At 36.4% G+C, this 26,162-nt stretch overlaps 1 protein-coding gene across 2 annotated transcripts in view; it reads left to right on the forward strand.

Annotated features, from left to right (window-relative positions):
* Positions 1-531: 531 nt before the first annotated feature.
* The window catches only part of gpr137c (G protein-coupled receptor 137c), a 38,350-nt gene continuing 12,719 nt past the window's right edge, over positions 532-26,162 (forward strand). The window contains exons 1-2 of one of the 2 annotated variants that reach the window (XM_048190679.1): positions 532-1,387; positions 19,855-19,904. In XM_048190679.1, the coding sequence (XP_048046636.1) occupies positions 899-1,387; positions 19,855-19,904 (539 nt within the window). In that variant the 5' untranslated portion in view covers positions 532-898. The remainder of the gene's footprint in view (positions 1,388-19,854; positions 19,905-26,162) is intronic. The other variant, XM_048190678.1, reaches the window with a different exon arrangement.

A 26,162-nucleotide genomic window follows, 5' to 3' on the forward strand; every position in this document is an offset into this window, starting at 1 on the left:
TGGCGACTGAAGCGCGTCAGTTTCCAGCTGCTTCCTATTGGCCGGAAGATGGGGGCAGAGCGTAATCGCTCACAACATTTGATAATCGTTTTTTTACAGAGTTGTTTTTCTTTGCTTGAAGGGAGCTGTCTTGCAGAGATTTTATTTTATTTTTTACTGATACTTATTTTTTCAAACCATGCTTACAAAACGTCCAAAAATGTATTGCATGCACAAGTCACTGCTTAACAGATTGTACACCCATCAATTTATACAAATAAATGATGCAGTTGTTTTTCACACTATTATGTTAACGATTGTAATCCAGTTTTACAAATTAACTACCGCATTCTTACATTAAAAACAACATGCCTAAACGTCCATGGTACTGAAAATAATAACGCCGATACTTTAAAGAAAATTAGAGGACCAGAGGCAGGGCACCTAAAATGACAAATGATTGGTTTCTCAAAAAAAGTAGGCGGAGTGCTGATAGCTCTTCGGCCAACGTACTTGAAAAGTCAAGTCATTTCGGCTCGAATGCGACAGAAATTTTCCATTCAGCTCCATTCAACTGAGAGCCAACATGGCGACACAAGCGCGTCAGATTCTAGCCTGTTCCCATTGGTCAGTAGGCGGGGCTCGAGCTGCATCGCTAGCCAGCTGATCGCTTTTTTCTAGCTCTAGAGTTTGCTTTTCTTAGCTCGGAGGGAGCTGCTTTGCAGAGATTGGGGGACTCTGTGTTTTTTTTTAATTATTTGTTTTCCACATCTCGCTTATAAACATCCAAGAATTTGCGTTAAAGTTTATTTCATAGGATAACAACTTAGGGCAGCCTGTAGTTTGTCATTTTCGGCTCATATGTCATTTGTAATTAAGTTTGACGTTTTTAAATTTTTCATAATTTCAAAACATCTGCATGAAAAGTTTCATGGAAACGGAAAACGGTAGAACGTTTTGGATAAGTCGGCGTGATAGCGAGCATCCTGGCGATATGTTGTTTTTACTAGAAAACCAGGTCAGTGTCAGTGTTTGGACGGACTCATCCTCCTCCTCCTCCACCTCTTCATCATCCTCCTCAGCCGAACTGATCCAGGCTGCGGTTCCCCCGTCCGTGCAGCTCGGTCTCACGGTTCTTTACACGGTTTTGTATTCGCTCCTTTTCGTGTTTGTTTACCTGCAGCTCTGGTTGATTCTGCACTACGGACACAAGCGCTTCAGTTACCAGAGTGTTTTTCTCTTTCTGTGTTTGCTCTGGTCGGCGTTGAGGACGACACTCTTCTCTTTCTACTTTAAAAATGTTGTTCAAGCAAACCAGCTTCAGCCTTTGCCGTTCTGGCTCCTGTATTGTTTTCCAGTCTGCCTGCAGTTCTTCACATTGTGTCTGCTCAACCTTTATTTTGCTCAGGTAAGTCCTACTTTGCTGTTTTCTGTTGAACTGAATTTGTTTTTATTTGGCAGTGTATCTAAATGCATCTTAATGTGGGTTGTTGATCGATTTAGCATTCAAATCAATGTAAACTGTTATAGAGAATATGAATCATTTTGCATTCATGTAGAATGCAATTCTCATGCAACTCACATCTAAGTGGGTCCCTCCCACCAAACGTGTTTACTTCATCTGACTGACTTGGAACTTAATGCTGCAGTTGCGATTAAATGCATCGTTATACTGTCATTCAGGCAAATTATGCTGTTTAAAACATTCAGAGACATTTATCATGTCCATGATACTGGGGCAAGAGCACAGCTGGAGGTCATCAGTTTCTGTTCAAGCCCCTCTGCTTGGCCACAACGGAGCAGTTCACAGGACAGTTTGAATGAGGTCTATTATTGCCACTTTGGGTCCATCCTTCCACCCTTTGTGAAGTCTTGGCCGTCTCTGAATGCATAAACTATCATGCAGGAGATGAAATATCATTCATCTCCTCTCCAAAGGAGAGGACAGAACATTACATGTCCTTATTCTATGCTGGAAAAATAACAACTACTTAGTTTCACAAAAATGACACTATTTTCATCATTTACACATCTTTGTGTCAGTCCAAAGCTGTTTGATTTTCTTTATTCTGTAGACCACAAAAAGAGATGCTTAAAAGTGTGTCTGCGCTGCTCTTTTCAGAGAAAGTGAATGGTTACTAGGGGCTGTCAAGGCACCATAAAAGTAACATAATAGTGGTCAGTATGACTACAGCATGCTATATCCCAAGTCTTCTGATGGCATAAGATGGCTTTATGATAGAAACAGACCAAAATGGTTGACCTATGTAGCTTACACAGCATGCCGTTTGCAGAGTCATGGGTTTGATTCCCAGTGTCCCAATGTTGGATAAAAGCATCTGCCAAATGCATAAATATAAATAAACAATTTAATAAAAAAAGTGAAAAAGTCTAAAATCTCATTTGCAATTTGAATATGTGCATGTATTCAAAATCTGACATGAGATGTCTTGATGCACCATATTTGAATAGGCGCAGATATGACCGAGACTTGCATACGAGTTATATTAAAGGTTTAGTTCACCCAAAAATTCAAATTATCCCATTACTCACCCTCAAGAAGCCATCCTAGGTGTATATGACTTTTCAGTCAAACACAATTGAAGTTGTATTAAAAAATTATTCTGTCTCTTCTAAGCTTTATAATGGGAGTAAATAGTAAGATTTTGAAGACCAAAAAAGCACATCCATCCATCCTTAATAAAAGTAATCCATACTGCTCCAGGGACTTAATAAAGGCCTTCTGAAGTGAAGTGATGCATTTTTGCAAGAAAAAAATATTCATATTTATAACTTTGTAGACTAGAATCACTAGCTTCTGGTAACTTACTATAGGTGTGAGTAGATGCCTCTCGCGGTTCAAACAAATAGGGCTGAACAGCAAACTCAAGCTCTGACATTTCTCTTTAAAAATTCTCAATTTAGACTTCTAATTCATCTAACTTCTAGTTCGTCAATATGTCATGTGTCAGGTCAAAGTTCACTCTTCTGCCGGAAATGACTTGCGTACGGAAGCCAGTGATTCTAGTTAATAAATTTATAAATATGAATATTTTTCTTACAAAAATGCATTGCTTCGCTTCAGAAAGCCTATGGATTGCTTTAATGATGGATGGATGTGCTTTTTGGGGATTCAATATCTCAGTTACTATTCACTACCATTATAAAGATCGGAAGAGCCTGAATATTTTTTAATATAACTCTGATTGAGTTTGACTGAAAGAAGAAAGTCATATGCGGTTTGAAGGTAAGTAAATTATGGGATTTATTTTTTTTTTTATTTTTTTTTTTTTTTTTGGGTGAACTATCCCTTTAAATACATTTATGGTGCTTTTATTGTTTTTTTTCCCCCCATCATTTTGGAGGCTTGATTCCCCATGTCACCATTTATTTTCATTTTACAAAAAAGAGAAGTGGCAATCTGCTAAACTTCTCCTTTTTTGTTTCTCATAAGCAATAAACAGGTTTGGAATTACTTGAAGGTGAGCTATTCCTTAAAAATAAAATCTCATTTAAAATCTCATAAAGGAGGATTTATAATGTACTGTTGCTCTGGAGGTCTTGTTTCACTTTTAAAGATCAAGGCTGAAAAGATTCTTAAGTCTGAGAATGTTATTAATGCGCACTTTGAGGGAATCAAATCACCCTCTAATTTTTTTTTTTTCTGTGCAAGTCAAAACTCTGGTAAGCATTCTTTGACACAAAAACAGCACTGTTATGGAGATTTTTTTTTTACTCTAATTTGCAAGAATAGAAGTGTATATGAGATTCTCATTATTATTCATGTCCCAAACTCAACAAATGTGTGCTTTGCCCTTTCCGTTCTCTCCGACATGACCCCAGCTGATATTAATCTAACCTTGCTTATATTGCATTTTATTTCACCCGTAGTCAGCACAAAGAGCTGTGGCACAATCAAACCTGACTGACAAGCCCTGCAGTCCTGTTAGATTTATTGACAGCTTTGTTTTATGCAGCCACCATTTATGCATGTCTGCAGCCTTTCCCCTTACACCCACATTAAGTTGCAGAAGGTTGCTTGAGAGAGCTGGTCTTTGTTTGTGCGCGTTTTCCTCGGGAGCTATTTGAGATGTGGGCATCGTACAGACACTGCCTGAACAGTGCGAGTTGGCATTTGAAGGTGCGAGCCAATCAGAGGCACCTGCTGCAAGAGCATTACATCACCCTGCTCAATCCTGTGCTATTCCAGGCACAACAAAAGGGGTGTGCAGCATTCTGCTCTGAGAACAGCCACCGCACAGACAAAGACGGCAAGCACCCCGACTTCGAAATGTCAGTCAAAAACAAAATCCCATCGGTGGTGTACTGTACCCGCATGGGGTACGTATTCGAATGGGTTGTTTGTGTGACCGTTCATGCTATGTTGTGTTCTAGTACCCTGGTGACACAGTAATGACCTACTGACCACTATTAGTGGTCACTTTAGTGCGATTTATGATAGTTGCTGCAAAAACAATCACCTCATTCAATCACTAGCTAGTCTGGAAGAGGAAATGCAGCATTATATATATCTGTGCTGTAAAAAACCCAACAACAGACATTTCATACAGTCATCTTGATTTTTGCCAAGTAAGACGTTCTTTTGTTGGTCTAAATACATAGTCCTAACCCTGTCCCTGCCTCTAAAGCTAACACTACCCATAACTTATCTCTAAAATTGGAGGGAAATGAAGGGTGAATAAGAATGGTGTAGAAGCCCCTAAGTTAACCATATGTCTATATACTGTATATTTGTCAAAAACGTGTGCTGGAACTCAAAATGTCTGTCAATGTTTACTGCCTGAATACAGAATGCGAGCTCTTTAGGGGACTGAAATTGTAACACTGTAAATAATGCATTTTATCCACTGCAAGTTTTGTCATATTTCACAGGTTTAATTTCTGTTCTTCCTCTGTTATCCAGTTCCTTGAGGTGGCACCGAAGTGATGACCAATTAATTTTTCAAATTACTCTTTCAGCAACTCTCGTGCATTGAGGAAACACATTAAAGGCGTGTGTACTGTCAACGCCAACTGTTTACTTGAAGCAGAAACTCCCTCGTGAAAAGCATGTGTGATTTCTGCATGTAGGTGTGTGAGAGTAATGGATCACATGAGACCTCATCAGCAAAGCTCTGCAAAGAGAAGAGATGGGCCATTTTTTACTCTTGTATGTTTTTTGCTGTTGATGCAGTTGGTGGCACACTGTCGGCAGTTTTTGGTGCTGCCCGGGGGTTATTTTCAACATAATTTCACAAGAATGTTCCAGGTTCACAACAAGCAAAAATGAGATCTGTGACATGCTGTAGATTACATAAGACAATAATTTTGACTTGGTTCTCAGTTTGTAAAAATGACCAAAATCCTGTTTAGGGTAATGCCCTTGAGAGACAATGAAAGTCTATGGTGCAAGGCATCCTGGAGGCTTTAAAAGCAGAACTGTGCTTGTAGTTTTAAGCACGTATCTTAATTTTTCTAGTTAACAATTCTGAACACTGATTTTTCTATGCAATCAGTCCCTTTCATGTATCCTTGTGCATATCATGCAAGTTGCAGGTTTTCAGTTCTACATGGTTGAAAAATTGTATATAACTTGACACAGAAAAGTTTAGCAAGTGATTTATTTTAACACACCACCTTGCAAAATTTTGGGCTCAGTAAGATTTTTTTTTTTTTTTAATCTTTTGAAAGTTTTTGGTTTTATGCTCACCAAGGCTGTGATTGGATGGATGGATGGATGGATGGATGGATAGGATAGGATGGATGGATAGGATGGATAGATGGAAAGAGATGGATGGATAGAATGGAAAAGGTGGATGGATAAAATGGATGGGATGGATGGATGGATGGAATAAGATGGAATGGATAAGATGGAAAGGGATAATGGATGGATGATTGATAGATGGATGGAAATATGGATGGATGGATGGATGGATGGATAGAATGGATAAGATGGAAAGAGATGAATGATGGATGGATGGATGGATGGATAGAATGGATAAGATGGAAAGAGATGGATGGATGATGGATGGATGGATAGAATGGAAAGAGATGGATGGATAGGATGGATAGAATGGAAAAGGTGGATGGATAAAATGGATGGGATGGATGGATGGATGGAATGATAAGATGGAATGGATAAGATGAAAGGGATAATGGATGGTTGATTGATAGATGGATGGAAAGATGGATGGATGGATGAGATGGATGATGGATGGATGGATGGAATGGAAAGGGATGGATAGAATGATAAGATGTTAAGGTATGGATGGAATGGATAAGATGGATGGATGGAATGATAAGATGTTAAGGGATGGATGGAATGGATAAGATGGATGGATGGAATGATAAGATGTTAAGGGATGGATGGATGGAATGGATAAGATGGAAAGAGATGGATGATGGATGGATGGAATGGAAAGGGATGGATAGAATGATAAGATGTTAAGGGATGGATGGAATGGATAAGATGGATGGATGGATGGATGGATGGATGGATGGATGGATGGAATGATAAGAGGTTAAGGGATGGATGGAATGGATAAGATGGATGGATGGATGGATGGATGGATGGAATGATAAGATGTTAAGGGATGGATGGATGGAATGGATAAGATGGAAAGGGATGGATAGAATGGATAGGATGGATGGAAAGAAATGGATGGATATGGAAATAGATAAAATGGAATAGATAGATAGACAGATAGATAGATTGATTTCCTTCAACAACAGGGTATATACAGTATATTTCAGTCACAACTGAAAAAAAGTAGTTATGAAACATGCTGCAATGTGAAGTTTTGCTGTAATGCAGTTGCATAATTTCACTTATTTAATCAAATTTTCTCTATTATTCAATACAGTTTTGAAAGAATGACATGTGCTTGACGTTGCTAATGTCAGACCTAACTCAATATCTGTCATCTCTTGACCATAAAAGTTGTTGAGCATGAAATTTCTTCACATTTATCATGCCAAACCACATATTCAATGCCTGTTTCTGTAGCAGTATTATCCCAGTCTTATTAATTCAGTTTGCTAAGGAATCTTTATAATGGCCAGCCATTCATCCAGCATCACCCCCACGCAGCTCCATTACAGCTTACTGGAATGTTGTTTTCTTATTCCACACTCACACTCTGAGCATCTTTGTCTTTGTAAACCATCTCTAGATGTGCGAGTTTGCTATAGACTATTATGATATTAGATTGACATCTGTTCCTAACTGCTGTTTACACTCCTCCAGTGCTTCTTTAAACTCATATTTAGGACTTCGTCACATGATCAGGATCAGTAACTGAGTCGTGCCACATAATTTGTTTAACAAACTTTTAAGCACCTGTTTGAGTTGTTCATTGGCTGTTCTTCATTGGAATGAACCACAATTTGCCCTTTGACAGCTGACTTGGAGAGGTTTATGCTGGAATTTGTTTTCCACTAATGTTTTTAGCAGTTGTGCTGTTGTGTCAGGAGAGGTTTAGGATGGCTGTTGTTAATCTGTAACTAGGCCGCAGTTTCTTTGGCAGGGATCTCTAGGTTCTGTAGACCTGCTTGTCTTATAAAGGGAAGATGTGGATAACAAGGACAGTCCACAAGAGCACTGAAGGAAAACAGCCGTTTAATCCTCCTGCTTCCTAAATTAGGCGCATGTTTGTTCCTGGTAAATACAGTTGTTGTTTCTCGACATAAGTGGACTGAATTTGATTCATATTATGTCATTATCTTAAACGGGCCATGTTATACTACTTTTTGTTAAGTTTTTCCCTGACACACACTATAGCCAAGGTGTCTTGTTCCAAAAATTGTTGATTTCTTTTTGCATAACTATTTATTTGCACTACTGTTCAAAAGTTTGGGGTTGGTAAGATTTTTGAAAGAAGTCTCTTATGCCTACCAGTGCTGCTTTTTTTGACCAAAAATACAGTAAAAATAGTAATATTGTGAAATTTTGACAATTTAAAATGTTTTCTATTTTGATAGTTTTTAAAAAGGTGTCGCATGATCCTTCAGAAATCATTCTAACATGCTGATTTGGGTTGCTTTAAATGCAAATGAGCTGCTGCTCCCATCCCCCTTTCAAGGAGAAGGCGGAGCTTCAAGAGCTCATGCTCCGGCATACCGGCAACAACAAAACAGGACAAGCTCATGCACTGAAAATGTCAGACTTCAAAGAGCATTCATGTTTTTAACTAGGAAACGTGTATTTGCGATAATTCTGATACCACATGAGGGCATCAGTGGAAACAAGCAATGGTAGCTTTAGCAACATTAGCCTTACAGAGTGTCAACAAGCGCTTTCAGAAAGGCAGTTTGGAAGGACTCGCAACATATGACATGTGATACTTTGTCTGGATCTTTAGGGTGCGTTCACACTTGTAGTTCGGTTCATTTGGTTCATTTGGTCTGGACTAGGGCAGAAAAAAAAACATTTAGTCCTGGTCCGATTAGCGTTCAGATTGGCAATTTTATCACCGGACCAAAAGATACTGAACCTTAAGGCATAGGGATACATTCACAACGTAACTGGTCGGATTTTATAACGTATTGCCTATTTTGAGACGGAACTTACCGAACATCCAAAACAATGCTGTTTTCTGAGGTAAATGTGCTTGTTGTGTTTGTGTGTAGCGGTGCGTAGCCTGCATGTGATGGTATTTTGGCCAGCTGGAAACTCGTGAAGAGCTTATAAAATGTGTAAAGTAGTCAAAACAGCGGCGGGAATCCATCCGTCATACACACAAACGATCTGCTGCTTGGAAACGCGCATCTGATGCCTGTCATGGGCAAACTCACGTCTATGACGAGAAAACATGTGATTCTGTCCGTTTTAGGGTCTCGTCTTCCTGTTTTTGGTTCGTTTACATGTCTTTGGTCCGTGTTGCGTTCTTATATCTTTCGAACCGCACCAGAGTTCGTTTGGAAGCAGACCGAGACCCATCTTTTCAGCGGTCTCGGTCCGCTTGTTTGGTGCGCACCAGGGTTCGGATGGCAGCGTTCACACATGTTCAAATGAACCGCTCTAACCGAGCAATCGCATCAGGGTTCGTTTTAATCGAACCAAACATGACAAGTGTGAACACACCCTTAGTTTGCACACAAAGCGTTGGTATTGACCCATTGTGAAAATCCAGAGTTGACCCTTGGTTGTGAATCAGTCCGGCGCAAAATGATTGGCACAAACATATAAGACTTTACCGGTTTTCTTCGGGAAATTTCCTTTTGAAAATGAGGGTTTGCTAAATTGAAAAAATGTAAATAAAAATGATTTCATGTGGTGTTATAAGTAGTATCATGTTATCCAGAATGTTTTATATGCACTATTATTCTTTTTTTTTTCTCGTGTTGACAAAGCTATTGTGACATAACCCTTGTGATTTCAGTTACCACAGCCTGTTTGTTCACACTTTTGTCAATGTTTTTCTTCAGTCGCATGTTCACATTCCTGTGGAAGTGTGTGTTTGCTGGCTACAGATGTTATACAAGTGTTTGTGTCATGGACATGTAAAGTATGACTCACCTGGCATGGGCTTCAAACTCGCATAATTTCTGCTCCCCAAACACACACTTCCTCTCTTGAACGATTGCAAGCTAATCAGAATCAAATAGATAGTGGGAATGATTGTCCCATGGGTTGCCAGACAGGTTTCTGTAAGACTGTTTTGTTTTATTGTCTGGGCTTAAGTGTAGCGGTCATACTGTCCAATAGTCCAGTAGTTTGGTGCTGCTTTTATTGTGGTATTGGGTGTGAACTGGTAAAGCATGCAATGTGGGCATGAAGTTGGCGTGCCTTAACCTGAAAGTTGTTTGCTCTCCTCCTGTTGTCCTGTGTAGCCTGAAATTTGACTGTTGGCGTAGTCTGGTCCCACTTAAAGGCTATCTGACATTTAAAGTGACCAGCTACAGTTCGTCATTACAGATGGGTAAAAAAAAAAAAAAACATGCATTGCTAAATCATGATTATGCCATAAAAAAGTCACATTTATCACAAAAAGTAATTATGACACAAAAATGTCAAATTTTTATGTCATAGTTATTACTTAATATCTTAGAATTTCGTCTTTTTGTCAAAATTGCGACTTTCTCATAATTGACACTGACAGTATCTCCTTTTGTCTTTGTCATAATTTCAACTATTTGTCTCATAATTAGGCATCTCTAAGATGCTAATTATATCATAATTATGACTTCGTATCTCATAATTCCAACTTTTTATCTCAAGACTTGAGATAAATATTGCATAATTTTGACTATTTTGTCATAATTATGATGTAGCAAGGCAATTTTTTCCATAGAAATTGAACATAACTAGCCATGTCTCAAAGATTTTGAATATCTTTTAATAATTTTTGATAATAATGAGGATGATGTTATTTTTCGGAAGCACTCCTTGACTCGAAGTAGCATAAAAACCTACTTTTCCTGATAAGATCCTAAACTTTTCCAGCCTGACTCAGAAATTGTTGGAACTGAATGGAATAGTTTGGTTGGATATTAACCATCCCAATGAGTCTTACTGAGTGTGTAGGCCCATTTTTGTTTTTTTGACCTGCTTTGGCTTCACACAGGACCTCCATCACTCAGATGGAGTAACCCAAGAGTCCAGTCCGGACGATGGGTGCGGGGTGAAACAATGATTCGCAAAATCGTACAGAAAGGAATGCACCAGCTTCAAGCAATAAGATTTGCAGTATTATAAACCGATGAAACTGGGTGTGGGTGGAGTGACACGTGCCGCCCCACCCCATCGTCCAGACTGCACTCTGGAGTACTAGCTCAGATGTGTTCAGCAAGGGCTCTATGTAACAACCTTGTACAAAAACAAGTATTAAACAGACCAGAGGGAAGCGTTCCAGATTTGTTTCCCAGTGTAGGTAGATGAATCACTGGTTTTAAACCTCCTCAGGCCCTCTTGAGATGAGGCACTGAAGGGGAAAGTGTGTGTTTGCAAGGTTGTGTTCTGATTACCGAAGAGGAAAAAAGGAAATGTGTTCAAACATGTAAACATTTCAGAAGGTCTCAGTGTCCATTCAGATGAAAGCTTTACTTCTCTTTGGTTTGGTAAGTCAGTCATATGCACTGAGCAATTGTTTTTGTATAGGGGCAAATTATATATAACAATCTATCGTAACAATATAAAAAATGCAACTATGTATTGTGGATAGTGACAATTTGTATTGTGTATAGTTCACCCAAAATGAAAATTACTGTGAGGAAAAAAATCATGTTTACAGAGTTTTAGTGTCAGTATTACATTAAACTACTATATATGTTGAATATAATGTATAATAATACAATGGGGGAATATTTGTGGGTCCTGATAATGCCAAATGTCTTGTGTTATCAGTAAAAAGTGGCCTACAATATTTTAAATATATCTAGTCAGTGACAGAGTGCAAGCAATTTTGTCTAAAATAATTTTGTTGAATATTTTTATTCTGGTATTACCATTGCCCTGCACTGTAAACCTGAATAAGTTAGCAAAACTCAAAAAAAAAAAAAAATTGAGGCAATCAATTGCCACATTTAACTTTTAACTTAAAATTTTCATGTAACCTCAATGTGAGCATTTTATTAGTGTAAACTTGGCTAATTCAACTCAGCTAATAATTTATTAGAGTAAACAAGCTAATTCAGAAAATGCTAACTTGCTGGTTTGCTAACATGTTAACATTACATAGCATGGTATAGCACTTGCTGAATGAGTACAGCAATATAAAGCATTTAACTGCTCTCAAACCAAGCCACATGCACCACATGTCACCATGATGGTAAATCCCACATTAACAGAAACTCTTCTAAATTAGCATAACAAAACATTAATCACTACTAAATCTCCCACTTAACATTAATCTTAAAAAAAAAATATATCACACTTTAGCTTATTTTAGCATGTACTCTCCCTTTTACATGCCATGGGCAAAGCATGCTGGGAAAGAGAAATTCCAGCCCAGTTTCAGAAATAAGTTCATAAAACTCAAAACAATGAAACAGTTCAGTTTACTTAAAATATATCAGTTATGTGAACTTGAAAGAAAAAAGTGCTAAATACTTATAAAAGTTAATTAGACTGAACTAATTTGTTTAATTTAAGTTTGTCCTAATCAAACCAATTAATTATTTTGAGCATTAGGGTTTGCAGTGTGTGCAATGGGTCAAAATTAAATATGAAAATGTATAAAATACAAAAGCACATTAATATCACTCTTAAAACTATTTGTCTCGGTAGGTTAATTATATATTAAGTAATTTATTAAAAATCTTATAGGTCGCACAAGAAAGCAACAATGGATTTGTGGCTGTTACACTTTTTACTTAATCGTTGAATTAATCTTCTTGCTTGAGTTTTCAAGTGTCATGAGTAGCGATAGCTTTTCACACCATCTGTAAAAGAGGAAGAGGTCTTCGTCTCACAAAGTCTCATGACACTGAACCGCAGCATTATGCTTTTTCAAAAGCATGACTCAGTGTGATTTGAACATCTTATGATAAAAATACGTTTAAGGAACTGAGACAGATGTCTGCGTGTGGGTCACAGAAAGGGCTTAAATCAGTCCTCTGAGAACACTGCTGTCTGCTTCCTTTTTTTGTCCTTTTTCTGTGACTGGCAGAAAGTAGCTGCTGTGTGTTTGAGTTTGTGTGTGTGTTTGCGCACATGTTTATAGAAGTCATGAGTTCACATTTTATACCAAACAAAACATGTCTGTCTTAGTTCAGAATACAGGCCTGTCCTTTTTTTTTCTTCTTCTCTCTCTTACTTTTTTTTTTTTTTTTTTTTTCTTTTTTTGTTTTTTTTTTTTGGTTGACTTTTTTTTCACCTTAAATAAATAATAATCTTTTACAGTTGAACACTAAAAACAGTAAAAAGTACAAAAGCTTTCACTGAAGTGCTCTGGAAAAATGGCTTTTTGATTTTACTCAATTTTTTAAGTGGTTCCACTAATTTAATTTGCCTTCATTTTAAACATATTTTTAGTTAAACTTAAATGAACTTTTTTTAGTTATTTCAGTGGGTACGGAAAGTATTCAGACCCCCTTAAATTTTTCACTCTTTGTTAAATGATTTTAGCAAATGGCTCCAATATAAGTTCATTTTTTTCCCTCATTAATGTACACCCAGTACCCCATATTGACAGAAAAACACAGAATTGTTGACATTTTTGCAGATTTATTAAAAAAGAAAAACTGAAATATCACATGGTCCTAAGTATTCAGACCCTTTGCTCAGTATTTAGTAGAAGCACCCTTTTGATCTAATACAGCCATGAGTCTTTTTGGGAAAGATGCAACAAGTTTTTCACACCTGGATTTGGGGATCCTCTGCCATTCCTCCTTGCAGATCCTCTCCAGTTCTGTCAGGTTGGATGGTAAACGTTGGTGGACAGCCATTTTTAGGTCTCTCCAGAGATGCTCAATTGGGTTTAAGTCAGGGCTCTGGCTGGGCCATTCAAGAACAGTCACAGAGTTGTTGTGAAGCCACTCCTTCGTTATTTTAGCTGTGTGCTTAGGGTCATTGTCTTGTTGGAAGGTAAACCTTCGGCCCAGTCTGAGGTCCTGAGCACTGAAGGTTTTCGTCCAGGATATCCCTGTACTTGGCCGCATTCATCTTTCCCTCGATTGCAACCAGTCGTCCTGTCCCTGCAGCTGAAAAACACCCCCACAGCATGATGCTGCCACCACCATGCTTCACTGTTGGGACTGTATTGGACAGGTGATCAGCAGTGCCTGGTTTTCTCCACACATACCGCTTAGAATTAAGGCCAAAAAGTTCTATCTTGGTCTCATCAGACCAGAGAATCTTATTTCTCACCATCTTGGCAAACTCCATGCGGGCTTTCATGTGTCTTGCACTGAGGAGAGGCTTCCGTCGGGCCACTCTGCCATAAAGCCCCGACTGGTGGAGGGCTGCAGTGATGGTTGACTTTCTACAACTTTCTCCCATCTCCCGACTGCATCTCTGGAGCTCAGCCACAGTGATCTTTGGGCTCTTCTCCCCTGATAGCTCAGTTTGGCCGGACGGCCAGCTCTAGGAAGGGTTCTGGTTGTCCCAAACGTCTTCCATTTAAGGATTATGTTGGCCACTTTCCTCTTAGGAACCTTAAGTGCAGCAGAAATTTTTTTGTAACCTTGGCCAGATCTGTGCCTTGCCACAATTCTGTCTCTGAGCTCTTCAGGCAGTTCCTTTGACCTCATGATTCTCATTTGCTCTGACATGCACTGTGAGCTGTAAGGTCTTAAATAGACAGGTGTGTGGCTTTCCTAATCAAGTCCAATCAGTATAATCAAACACAGCTGGACTCAAATGAAGGTGCAGAACCATCTCAAGGATGATCAGAAGAAATGGACAGCACCTGAGTTAAATATGAGTGTCACAGCAAAGGGTCTGAATACTTAGGACCATGTGACATTTCAGTTTTTCTTTTTTAATAAATCTGCAAAAATGTCAACAATTCTGTGTTTTTCTGTCAATATGGGGTGCTGTGTGTACATTAATGAGAAAAAAAAAATAACTTAAATGATTTTAGCAAATGGCTGCAATATAACAAAGAGTGAAAAATTTAAGGGGGTCTGAATACTTTCCGTACCCACTGTATATCAAGTCTGATTTTGAGTAAATGGAAAAGACCAGTTTGTATTTGACATTTAGTTAAGTTGTACAACTAAAAGACTGTCTGCAACCAGCACAACACAAGTAGAAAGATACTTGTTACTGTTCTTGCATTAGCCAAGCTATTGCTCATTGGACGTAGCATCTTTGTATATGCAGCCATCCACAACTTTACCATAAGCTATACTCTCAAGCACAATGGTAACCATAAAAACTTAGACATAACAGAAACTAGAAATGTAAACATTAAACATTAAAATGCCTTTCCCTTCACTCAAAAACACATAGGATAACACTTAATTTCAACATTTACTCTCCTGATCCAGCCATATGCAAAGCATGCTGGGAACTAAAAAACCTCCGGTTTCAGTTAATGCAACAAAAATAATTCATGTAATCCCTACACAAATGAATTAAGTAAACTTCAATGCTAAATATATTTAAGTGGATTGAACACAATGAAATTAAGTTAGGACAAAATATGTAGGAATTGTGTTGCTTTTGTTCATTTTAAAAATCCTTTTTTCAGTGGTACTAATATGCACCATTTGGGTACTAAAATGTATGCTTTAGGTACAAATATGTACTTTTTAGGTATTAATATGCACCATTAATGGGGTAAATAAATTGTACCTTTCGAAAGAGTACTGCCCCAGTAACAGCTTTTGCACCTTTTTTTCCTGAGATTGAATACTGGCCCTATATTTACCAGAATATCAGAGACTTTCAGGGCTCTTTTGACTTGGACCAGTAAGCAACTAACTGGCAAACCATCCAGCATCATCTTAGCAACCGCATAGCAACACACTAACAACCACTTAGATCACCCTAGCAACTACATTGCAATACTCGGGTATCATGGTTATGATGTTTACATTGGCCTTTTTTTCAGAGAATGCAAACAAAAAAAAATCTTTTCTTTTTTTCATATAATCTGACTCGTACCTTTCTCTACATTTTTGACCAAAAAAAAATTGCAATATCTAATCTGTTCACAGGCAGTGCCTGCGTTGAATGTGGAGCGTGCTGACCTTGTTTTTGCATGTAAGACTGTGCTTTGGGGTGGAGAGCTGAGAGCAGATAGATAGGAGCTTTTAATGCTGCCTTTTTCTCTGTGAAAGCACAAGTCTCGGAGCAACACGGGTCCCTTGAGCCTACCGCTCTCTCGTGAGATGATGAAACGTGAGGTGCAGTTTGTGTGTTTATTTTCGGCAGGCTTTCTTCTATTTAACTCAGAATCACACTGTGCCATGTCCCGGTGGAGTCTGCGGTGCGTCTGCTGACATGGATACACATGAGGATGACACACATTAACATGCACAATACACCATACACAAGTACTGACTACTGCACCTTTTATCTCGGCTGATTTCCTTGTTAAATGAGCCATATTTTGCACTTTGAGCATTTGATTCTTTTTTTAAGGTCAGTAAAAATGTTAAATAAATTTTGTCATTTTCCATTTCTACCCTTACCCTCTTTGGCTGTTTTGTTCAGTAAGATTTTTATTTATTTTTTTATTTTTTTATTTTTTGGAAGGAAAATAAATGTATTCAGCAAGGATGCATTAAATTGATCAAAAGTGACAGTAAAGACATTTTTAATGTTACAAAAGATTTTTATTTTAAATAAATTAATTGTTATATTCATTTTTTTTCATGATTCTTTAATCATGATTTCCACAAAAATATTAAGCAGCACAACTGTTTTCAACACTGATAATAAGTAATTCTTGATAAGCAAATGAGCATATTATTATGATTTCTGAAGGATCATGTGACACTGAGGCTTGAAGTAATGATGCTGAAAATTCAGTTTTGCCATCACAGAAATAAATAACATTTTAAAATTAATTAATATATCTATTAATTAATAGCTATTTTAATTCATAATAATATTTTTCAATATTATTATTTTATTAAATAAGAGACTTAAAAAAAAAAAAACATTAATCTTACTGACCCCAAATGTTTGAACCTCTGCACCAGTATATTTCACACTGTAGTTCATCAAGATAGTTGCTGAATACTGTAAAAAGATGTAGATATGTAAAAGTGGGTGGCCATTTGTTAATGTGCTTTATGGTTGTGATGTTGTAACCATGATGATTTTTAAATGACCCGTTTTTGTAGCTAAAATCACGTAGGTGGAAGGAAGAGGGAGCTTTGCGATATGAACATTAGTGTATACTTTTAATTTTGATAGAGTAAGAAAATATTGTTGAATTTTGCCTCTTTAAATTTTACAGGATCAAAATGATCTTTGTGAATTTTAATTCAAGTAATGATTGAGTTCATGATGACCTTTCGAGTGACTTCATTATTTCTCCATAAAACCTTCAAATTCATTCTAAGCCATTGCAGATGCCCATTGCCCCTGTGCATATACTAACAAGACAGCATCTGTTTTCGATTTGTACATGTGCCACTGATGGCTGTCAAAGGCTGTTGGACGGGTGTCGCAGTACAGTGAATGGAGGCGTCCGCACTCTCCTGGTGTCTTCAGCTGTCTTCAGCCTGAGTTCTCTTGATAGTCATCATGAGTGATAGAGCTTTGGTTACACAGATATCCCTTGCGGGTTTGCCGTAATACTTCTGTGATTATACAGAGATCACTTGGCACTTGACCTTCTCATTGTAGTCTGTACAGTCTTAGAGTGCTTCATTGCATGTCATCAGTCATGTAACTACACTGTAAAAAATGACCGTGATTTTAACAGTAAAAGACTGTAAAAATGCTGCGGTGAAAAACTGTTGATTGGTTTACAGAAAGTTTCCGTACTATATACGGTGAATAACTGTAATAGATCTAATGGTACATTTAATGTAATTTTACGGTAAAATACCATTAAATTCACAGTTTTTGGAAGTGAAAAATAACAATTCATTGTAAAATTTACAGTGAAAAACCGTAAATTGACATTCCCACAATTCCCTGCGTGACACTTCACATTTGATATATTTTCGTTGAAATAACTCTGTTTCTTCTTAGTTTTTCTCATTTTTTTCTAATCAGTTATGTACATTAGGGTTTTATGTTACATCTAATGTTGTTAAATTAATGTTTATTGCATTTTTAAAATTTCATGCATGTTACCATGATGGTGTTTAGTGTGTGTGTGAATGACACTGTGTGCACCTTCTATATATTAGTATTGTGCTTCTCAGCTTGTGGAAAAGCTGCTTGTGATGAACTTTGATTCATCATGTGACTCTCATCACCACTGTGTTTGGTGACTGTCAGTGTATTATAAAGGTACAAAACAGATATTAGTACTTCATTAGGTTAGTAAATTAACATTATATCAGTTAATGAAATACGTTATTTTACCGTAAATTTAACAGATTTAAAATGTAAAATTCACATGTAACTCCGTAAGTATGTTTACGGTTTGATGTCATTTTTACAGTATTGTTCTGGTAACCACAGCTGCCGGTATTTTTCCGTAGAAACAACAGGATTTTTTTTTACAGTGTAGAGAAGAGTCGGGACTGGGATATGCGCGATCAGGAATGTAGACATGGCGTGTGAGTTTTCACTGTTGTTTCTTAAATGAAGGAGTCTAGTAAATTCCCATTATCCCTTGCCTTATTGGAAATTTTGTCACTGTCCTGCCCAAGTTCATTCCACGCATTGGTACTTCACAAATATTCAATTATTATGACCAAATTGGGAGCATTTTTTTCTTAAAATGTTTTGTGAAAGTACCATAGATTGTAAATCACAAAAGTGCACAGCACACCATCTTGAGTGTAGTCTTTGTAAAATAAAATGTTGAAAAGTTTAAAGTCACCATGAAATCAAAACCTCTCAATCTTGCATTGACATCTCTTTATCTTCTCTGATGACATGTTTTTCGGGACGGTCTGTCACTTAACATGAGATCACAGCAATAGCAAACCACAACCATCCAATCAATTGCCCATGGACAAAATCAAATCCCGTCCTACATATTTTCTTATTCGAGTTTACTGTTTCACTTGGATATACTGTAAATCACAATAGGGAATAAAAGACTATTGCAACTTCCTTTTCATGCCGACTTTAATGGGAAATTATAGTCTGTTAGTCGACTACATAGGATACCATGGGTGTTTAGTTTAATGAATTTTTATAACAGGGAAAAAACAGTAAGTCTATATTTTGCAGAATGATGTGCATATTACATTTTATGGATTCTTTTTCATCTAATTTGAAACCTAACTTTCATGTGAAACCCAGGCCCATTAACCTTTTGAATGAGCAGGTGCAGAAAGCTACAGATGAGTTCCTGTTCCTTTTCACGTTTCAGCTGCCGTGGTTTATATTGTACAGAATTTAATATGGCAAAGCTTAAAGAAAGCCCTCAATGGCCTAGTATCATTACTTTAAAGTATGCGGTCACACATGTGTTCATACACTATCGGTCAAAAGTTTGGGGTCAGTATTTTTTTTGCTCAACAAGGCTGTATTTATTTGATCAAAAGTAAAACGGTAATATTGTGAAATATTATTACAATGTAAAATAACTGTTTTCTGTTTTAATAATATATTTGTAAATGTGATTTATTTCTGTGATAGCAAAGCTGAATTTTCAGCAGCCATTTCTCCAGTCTTTATTTTTTTGTGGAAATGTTTTTTTTTTTTTTTTTTTTTTTTTCCAGGAATCTTAGATAAATAGAAGGTTTGAAAGAACAGGCAGTCATTGAAATAGAAATATTTTATAACATTATAGATGTGTTTACTGTCACTTTTGATCAATTTAATGTGTCTTTGCTGAATAAAAGTATTCATTTTTAACTTACTGACCCCTTTCTTTTCAACAGTATTGTACATCACCTGCTAATGTATGCAATGAACTTTGTGGGAACTGCATGAAGGCCAAGTCAGAATTAAATCAGTCCTTGAACGCTTATCAATGATGGTTATGCAAGCCTCTGTAGTTGTGCTTGCTTTGGGCTGACATTTGGGTTAAATTTGCAAAGACCTCAGGTAAAACAAATAACTATCAGTAGTTATTGACCTCTGAGAGTGTTTGCTTAAACCGGAGATGTTTTTGTTTAGATAAACTCAAGAGATACAGCCTTGTGGTCACCCTTATCTCTTTTTTTTTTTTAATTATCACAAGCTAGTCATCACTTGGCCTGTGCGCAGGTGTGAAGTTTCTTGGTTAAATCAACTTTTTTTTTCTGTACTGATAATTCCTCTCCTCAAACAACCACAGATCTAAGATAGATTTTGTCCTGGTCATGTTTGTAAGTAATAAAATCTTACTATGTCCTCTTCCACAGGTGATTTTCAAAGCCAAAGCGAAATACTCTCCGGAACTCAACAAGTACAAGTAAGAGACTTTCTTTCTTAGCTGTGAGTGCTGTGAATGAATTAAGTGGTTGCTTAGAGAGAAAGCACCAGTGCGAACAATATGCTCTTTCTTTTACATTTTTAAGTGCTTTAAACTGTTGTCACCCCTGAAATCTTGCACATCTTTCACTCAGGTTTTTTTGTTTCTTGCAGTATAGAGTGCTGCACTGATAACTTATTTTTGTAGGCCAACACGTAAGTTAGCATCATCTGGTTCCCTCGAGAAAAACCCAATAGGATTTTTCCATTGGCTTTTGGATTATTGCAGATTATTGCAGAAATAATCTCTGTGACTAACAAAAGTTTATGATTCTTACACGTTTTATTCATCATGATAATCTTCACAAGTTAACATGACTTTTATTTATTTTGAAAGCCTAAATGGGTCAGTGATGTAACGGGTCATTTTTTTTGTCCAAAGGCCTTAATAATCATAATAATAAAAAAAGATATGTCATCCACAGTATGTAAGGTAGTACAGCTAGATCACCTTTATTGAATCCAAAAGGTTTTAATTATATTATTACTACATATAAAGGTATTTTGAAGATTTTGAAGTGTCAAAAGGTAATTTGGTTTAACCTGCCAAAGGCCAATACAGCCATTTAATTTGTGATTAAAATGTAATAAATGTATATATTTTATAACATCATATATCAACATAGTGCACAATGGTATTAAAATTATGTGTAGAAGTCGCTGTTTTGTTACGAGAAAGAATGTCCGGTAAAATGAATTACATTGATGTCATTCGGAGTAACCAATATAAAGGGACCATTTTGGATCAAGTCATGCGGTCAATATCATGTGACAGGAAGTGACATCATTCAGACACCTGCAAAGGACCACATGGTTGTTAAGCAAAGTTATTAACTCTCTCTAACTATTTGAAAAGTTTTCACTTGCTCATATGCATGTCCTGAAACATCAGGTCATTCGGTATAACCGCTATAAAACATGGAAAATGTTGTAATATTTTAAAAACTTGTGCTAAATATAAAATGTTTGATTGTCCTTTTGCTAGCTAGCTAGCAATCTAACTAGCTGGCTAGCTAGATATCAGCCTGTTAGCATTGTTTGAAAATATTGTCTTTCAGTATAACCAAAATTTTGGTTAAACCGAATAACTTTTTTGGTGGCAAATTTTGTCCATCTTGTAAAAAATGACAAAGCAGTGTTAATTGATCATTAAAAAACAACATAATCTCATTGTTAACACTTAATAAAACTTCAAAATTAATTATATCTCCATTAGTTGTTTTTTTTACATTTTTAAAAACCTTATTTGTCAATGACCCAAATACAATCAGATTACGCTACAGTCACATGACATGTAGTTCCATTTAGCCACTTGTTAGCAACTGCCTTTTACAAGACAAGTGAAAGCTATAAAAAAAAACAAAAACAAAAGAGGGTATTACTGAATACTGACGTATTTTTTGTTGTAGAATAAAGCGTGAAAAAATATTGAGCTTGTGTTCACCACAGACCTTATTTCAGACATTTAACTAAAAACTCGTTTCTGGGTTTTGGCCTATACACAGTAAAATCTCAAGAGTTAAATCAACTCTGCTCAGAGTACATATGGTCCCTCTCTATATAGTGTTAAAGTAACACTGAAGCAGAGGGAAAGTTAATGAGATAATTAAGCAATTAATTAAGTGATGAGTGAGCATTAGTGATGAACACCTGCTGTTAACAAGCAGAATCACTGAAGAAAAGAGAAACACAAGAACTACAACTGACTTTGGTCACAGCCATGTTAATTGCTTAATTATCTCATTAACTTTAACTCTGCTTCAGTGTTACTTTAACACTATTTAGAGAGGGACCATATGTACTCTGAGCAGAGTTGATTTAACTCTGGAGATTTTACTGTGTACAAATATGTCATACCTGCAGCCCTCTATTGGCAAACTGCAGATATTAAACTTTTCTGTCTACACGCTTCATTAATTTAAAGCGAGTTCAAAAGAAATTTATTTAATTTACTCTTTTGTGGAACACACAAGATTTTTTTTAGCAGAATGTTCATATTGATCTTTTTCATTCAATGAAGAAATATTGAGCCTATCAAGCTTCAAATACCAAAGCACCATGAAGGTTATAGCAGTAGTAGGACGAGGCCGAAATTTGAGTCACTGATCACAAAACACCCTCCTTCCCCTGTAACTCTCAAATCTCAATTTTTCATGTTCAAATATGGTGTATTAAGAGACGAAATCAGTTACACTTCCATTCAAATCTAAAATAACTACAATCTTAAATAACTGTTTTGTATTTGTAATATATGTTTAAATATAATTTATTTCTGTGCTGGCAAAACTGAATTTTCAGCATCATTCAAGTCTTCAGTGTCACATGATCCTTCAAAAATCATTCTAATATGTTGAAACATTTCTTATTATTATCAATGTTGAAAACAGTTGCTTAATATTTTTAAAGAAAAATGACTGTTTTTTTTCAGTATTCTTTGAATAGAAAATAAAAAAAAACATTTGTTTGTAATAGAAATCTTTTGTAACATTATAAATGTCAGTAACACTTTTTACACAGGTTTTATTCATTAATATTAATTATGAATAAAACGCTAGTTAACATGAATTAACAGAGAACAATACTTCTACAGCATTTATTAATCTTAGTTAATGTTAATCTCAACATTTACTAATACATTGAGATCAAACATTTTTATCAGTTAACATTAGTTAATGCACTGTGGACTAACATTAACTACTATTAACAACATTAACTTTAACAAAGGTTAGTAATTGATGTAAAAAAAAAGATATTATCATTGTTAGGTAATGCATTAACTGATGTTAACAAATGAGACCTTATTGTGAATGTTTTTAATATCACTTTTGACCAACTTCAGCAAATAGGTTAAAGGGATATTTCACCCAAAAATTAAAATTCTGTCATCATTTACCCACGCTCAAGTTGTTTTTGTATTTTTTCAATGGAAGTCAATGGGACCCATCAACTGTTTGGTATCATATATCATCTTTTGTGTTCAGCAGAAGAAACAAATTCATACAGGTTTGAAACAACTTGAGGGTGAGTAAATGATGACAGAATTTACATTTTTGGGTGAAATATACCATTAATAGTAAAGTGCTTCTTTTGTTATTCACACTTACTCTAATCGTATGGCTTCAGAAGTTTTGGAATAAAGCAAAAAATTATGAACTATGTCTTTTACTACTTTTTTATGGTGCTTTTATGTTGCCCCTCTACTCGTTTACTCATCTGCTTTTATGTTCCACACAAGAACAGAAATTACACAGCTTTGGAAATGCTTAAGAGTGAGTTTTTGGGAGAAATTAGAAGGATTTAGAAGCCTTTTTTTTCTTTGGTGTAAATATCAAAAGACTTTAAAGAAGTTTGAGACCGCTTAAAACAGACATTTTCGCTTAGAGCATTAATCTGTACAAATGGGGCTTTGATCAGGTGATCAAAATCTGATGCTGAGTGAAATGCTCAAATCCTCCCGGCCTTTACACCTAGTCCCGTCTTTGAGGCATGATGAGTGAGAGGAGGGCATGTGGTGGAGAGGATTGACACATGGCCCAGACAGAGCTAAGCAACGGCTTGACTGTACTCATCATTCAATGTCTTTGAGCTTTTACCTTATTTAATTTAATCAGTATGCTGTATTTTTGAGTGAAGAAAAATATTGAGCATGAAGAGTTATAGGACGGAGCTTGATTTTATTCCACAGAAGAGGGTGAATTTAATTATTACTACTAATAATAATAATTATCTTAATATTATTTTTTTCATGTAACCAATAAATGTATTGCATTTTGATTAGATTACCAAAAAGTGAAAAAAATAAATTCTTTAGAATAAAGTGCACTGATGAATCGTGTCCAAAACCAGTTGGGATGTTTAGTCCGCATAAAATGAAATAATTTAAATCTAATAATAAAATGTAGATATTTAGGTTGTTCATATATAACTCACGCATGTTTATCTAGTTATTCTTTCTTTCTTTCTTTCTCTAAGCCCGGGACACAACAAGCCGACTTCAAAGAACTAACGCTGACGAAATCTGACGTGTTGTTGTCTCGCGTCAGCTGCGTCTGGACCAAAAAGCTGCGTTTGAACACACAGCACAGGCTACAGCCGACTGCAAACTAGCATGTGTGTTCTGCGCCTGCGTGTAAGGAATTAACTGTCTATATCAACAAGTATTAATTAGGGCTGTGTATTGCCAAGAATCAGGCGATACGAAACGTATCACAATACAGGGGTTACGATACGATTTATTGCGATACTGTAAGAAAGGCGATATATTGCGATATTTCTTGTTTTTTTTGGAAAGAGGATCTAATTTTAGAAAAAACGATCATATATGCATAAAACCTGACAAACAACTTTATTTTATTAAATCAATACAGTATCATTTGCATTTATATCACTAATCACTATTTTGTGCAATTTAAGGGAAAATAGTAAAGTGACTGCAGGATCCTTTATGTGTATATGTTTTAAAGGCTCACAGTATAGCAGTTTTTAATTTCTAAACTTTTTAACAACAAAGTGTGTTGTCCATTTCATGACTGAATGTCTGTTTGTTTTATATTTAATACTGTAAAGCTGCTTTCTTTAAAGCAGTCTATTGTATAAAGTGTTATTTTTAAAGGGATAGTTCACCCAAAAATGAAAATTTGATGTTTATCTGTTTACCCCCAGCGCATCCAAGATGTAGGTGACTTTGTTTCTTCAGTAGAACACAAATGATGATTTTTAACTCCAACCGCTGCCGTCTGTCAGTCGTATAATGGCAGTAGATGGGAACTTCATCTATAAGAGTAAATAAAGCTTGCTTTGACAAATCCAAATTAAACCCTGCGGCTCATGACGCCACATTGATGTCCTAAGACACGAAACGATCGGTTTGTGTGAGAAACCGAACAGTATTTATATCATTTTTACCTCTAAAACATCACTATGTCCAACTCCGTTCATGACTCCTTTAGTGATGTCTGATCGCGCTCTGACAGCGGCAGTGATGTCTGACACTCATTGAAGTATATGCGCGAGACATCACTTCCGTTGTCAGAGCGCGATCAGACATCACTAAAGGAGTCATGAACGGAGTTGGACATAGTGATGTTTTAGAGGTAAAAAATGATATAAATACTGTTCGGTTTCTCACACAAACCGATCGTTTCGTGTCTTAGGACATCAATGTGGCGTCATGAGCCGCAGGGTTTAATTTGGATTTGTCTAAGCAAGCTTTATTTACTCTTATAGATGAAGTTCCCATCTACTGCAATTATTTGACTGACAGACGGCAGCAGTTGGAGTTAAAAATCATCATTTGTGTTCTACTGAAGAAACAAAGACACCTACATCTTGGATGCGCTGGGGGTAAGCAGATAAACATCAAATTTTCATTTTTGGGTGAACTATCCCTTTAAATAAATGTGCCTTCACTGAAGTGCTGAACAGAGCTGGTGCAAACATATCCACATCGTTATGATCAGATTCTTTCTTTCTGCTGCCACCGCTGTCATTTTTGTTGTGTGTTTATTTTGTTACTGAGTGGAAAGCGTGCAGTACATACTACATATTCTATCGAACGCCTCTCTCAGCGGCGTGGATCGCGTCGGGATATTAGTGAGCTCTCATTCAATGAGTTTTGGATTTTAACATGAGATATACGCACATACATGAAACGTAAACAAAGCAGCGCTTATGTACCATTTTGAATATCAGCTATGTTGACAACTTCATTTTAAGCGGCTCATGTTGTTATGAAAATATTTGCGTTTTGAATGCTCAGATAGGATCAGTGTTGGCGGTAATGCATTACATGTAAATTGAGTTATGTAACTAGATAATTTTTTTTCACGTAACTAAGTAAAGTAATGCATTACTTTTAAATTTACAACAAAATGAGTTACTTTTTCAAATAAGTAACGGAAGTTACTTAGTTTTCCCATGTATTGACTGACACCTCTCCTGTCCCCATGTTGAGAGAAATTGTAAGTGCAGAGGTGTCGTGTGTGAACATGATGGTTATTGTAGTTCTAGACTAAATGTGAGCGTTTACTCATCTCACTTGCACAGAGTATTCCTCAGAAAAGTATTCCTCAAAATGAATAAAAACGGTGAAATGCAATCTCAGAATATTGTACAAACCTGCAATAATTAAACATATTAAATTAAGCAAATATACTTTATGTATTTAATCTCACTTTATTAACCAATGTCTTTGCTGCTG

Source organism: Megalobrama amblycephala, linkage group LG5 (assembly GCF_018812025.1).
Source record: "Megalobrama amblycephala isolate DHTTF-2021 linkage group LG5, ASM1881202v1, whole genome shotgun sequence".
In the NCBI taxonomy this organism is placed as follows: Eukaryota; Metazoa; Chordata; class Actinopteri; order Cypriniformes; family Xenocyprididae; genus Megalobrama; species Megalobrama amblycephala.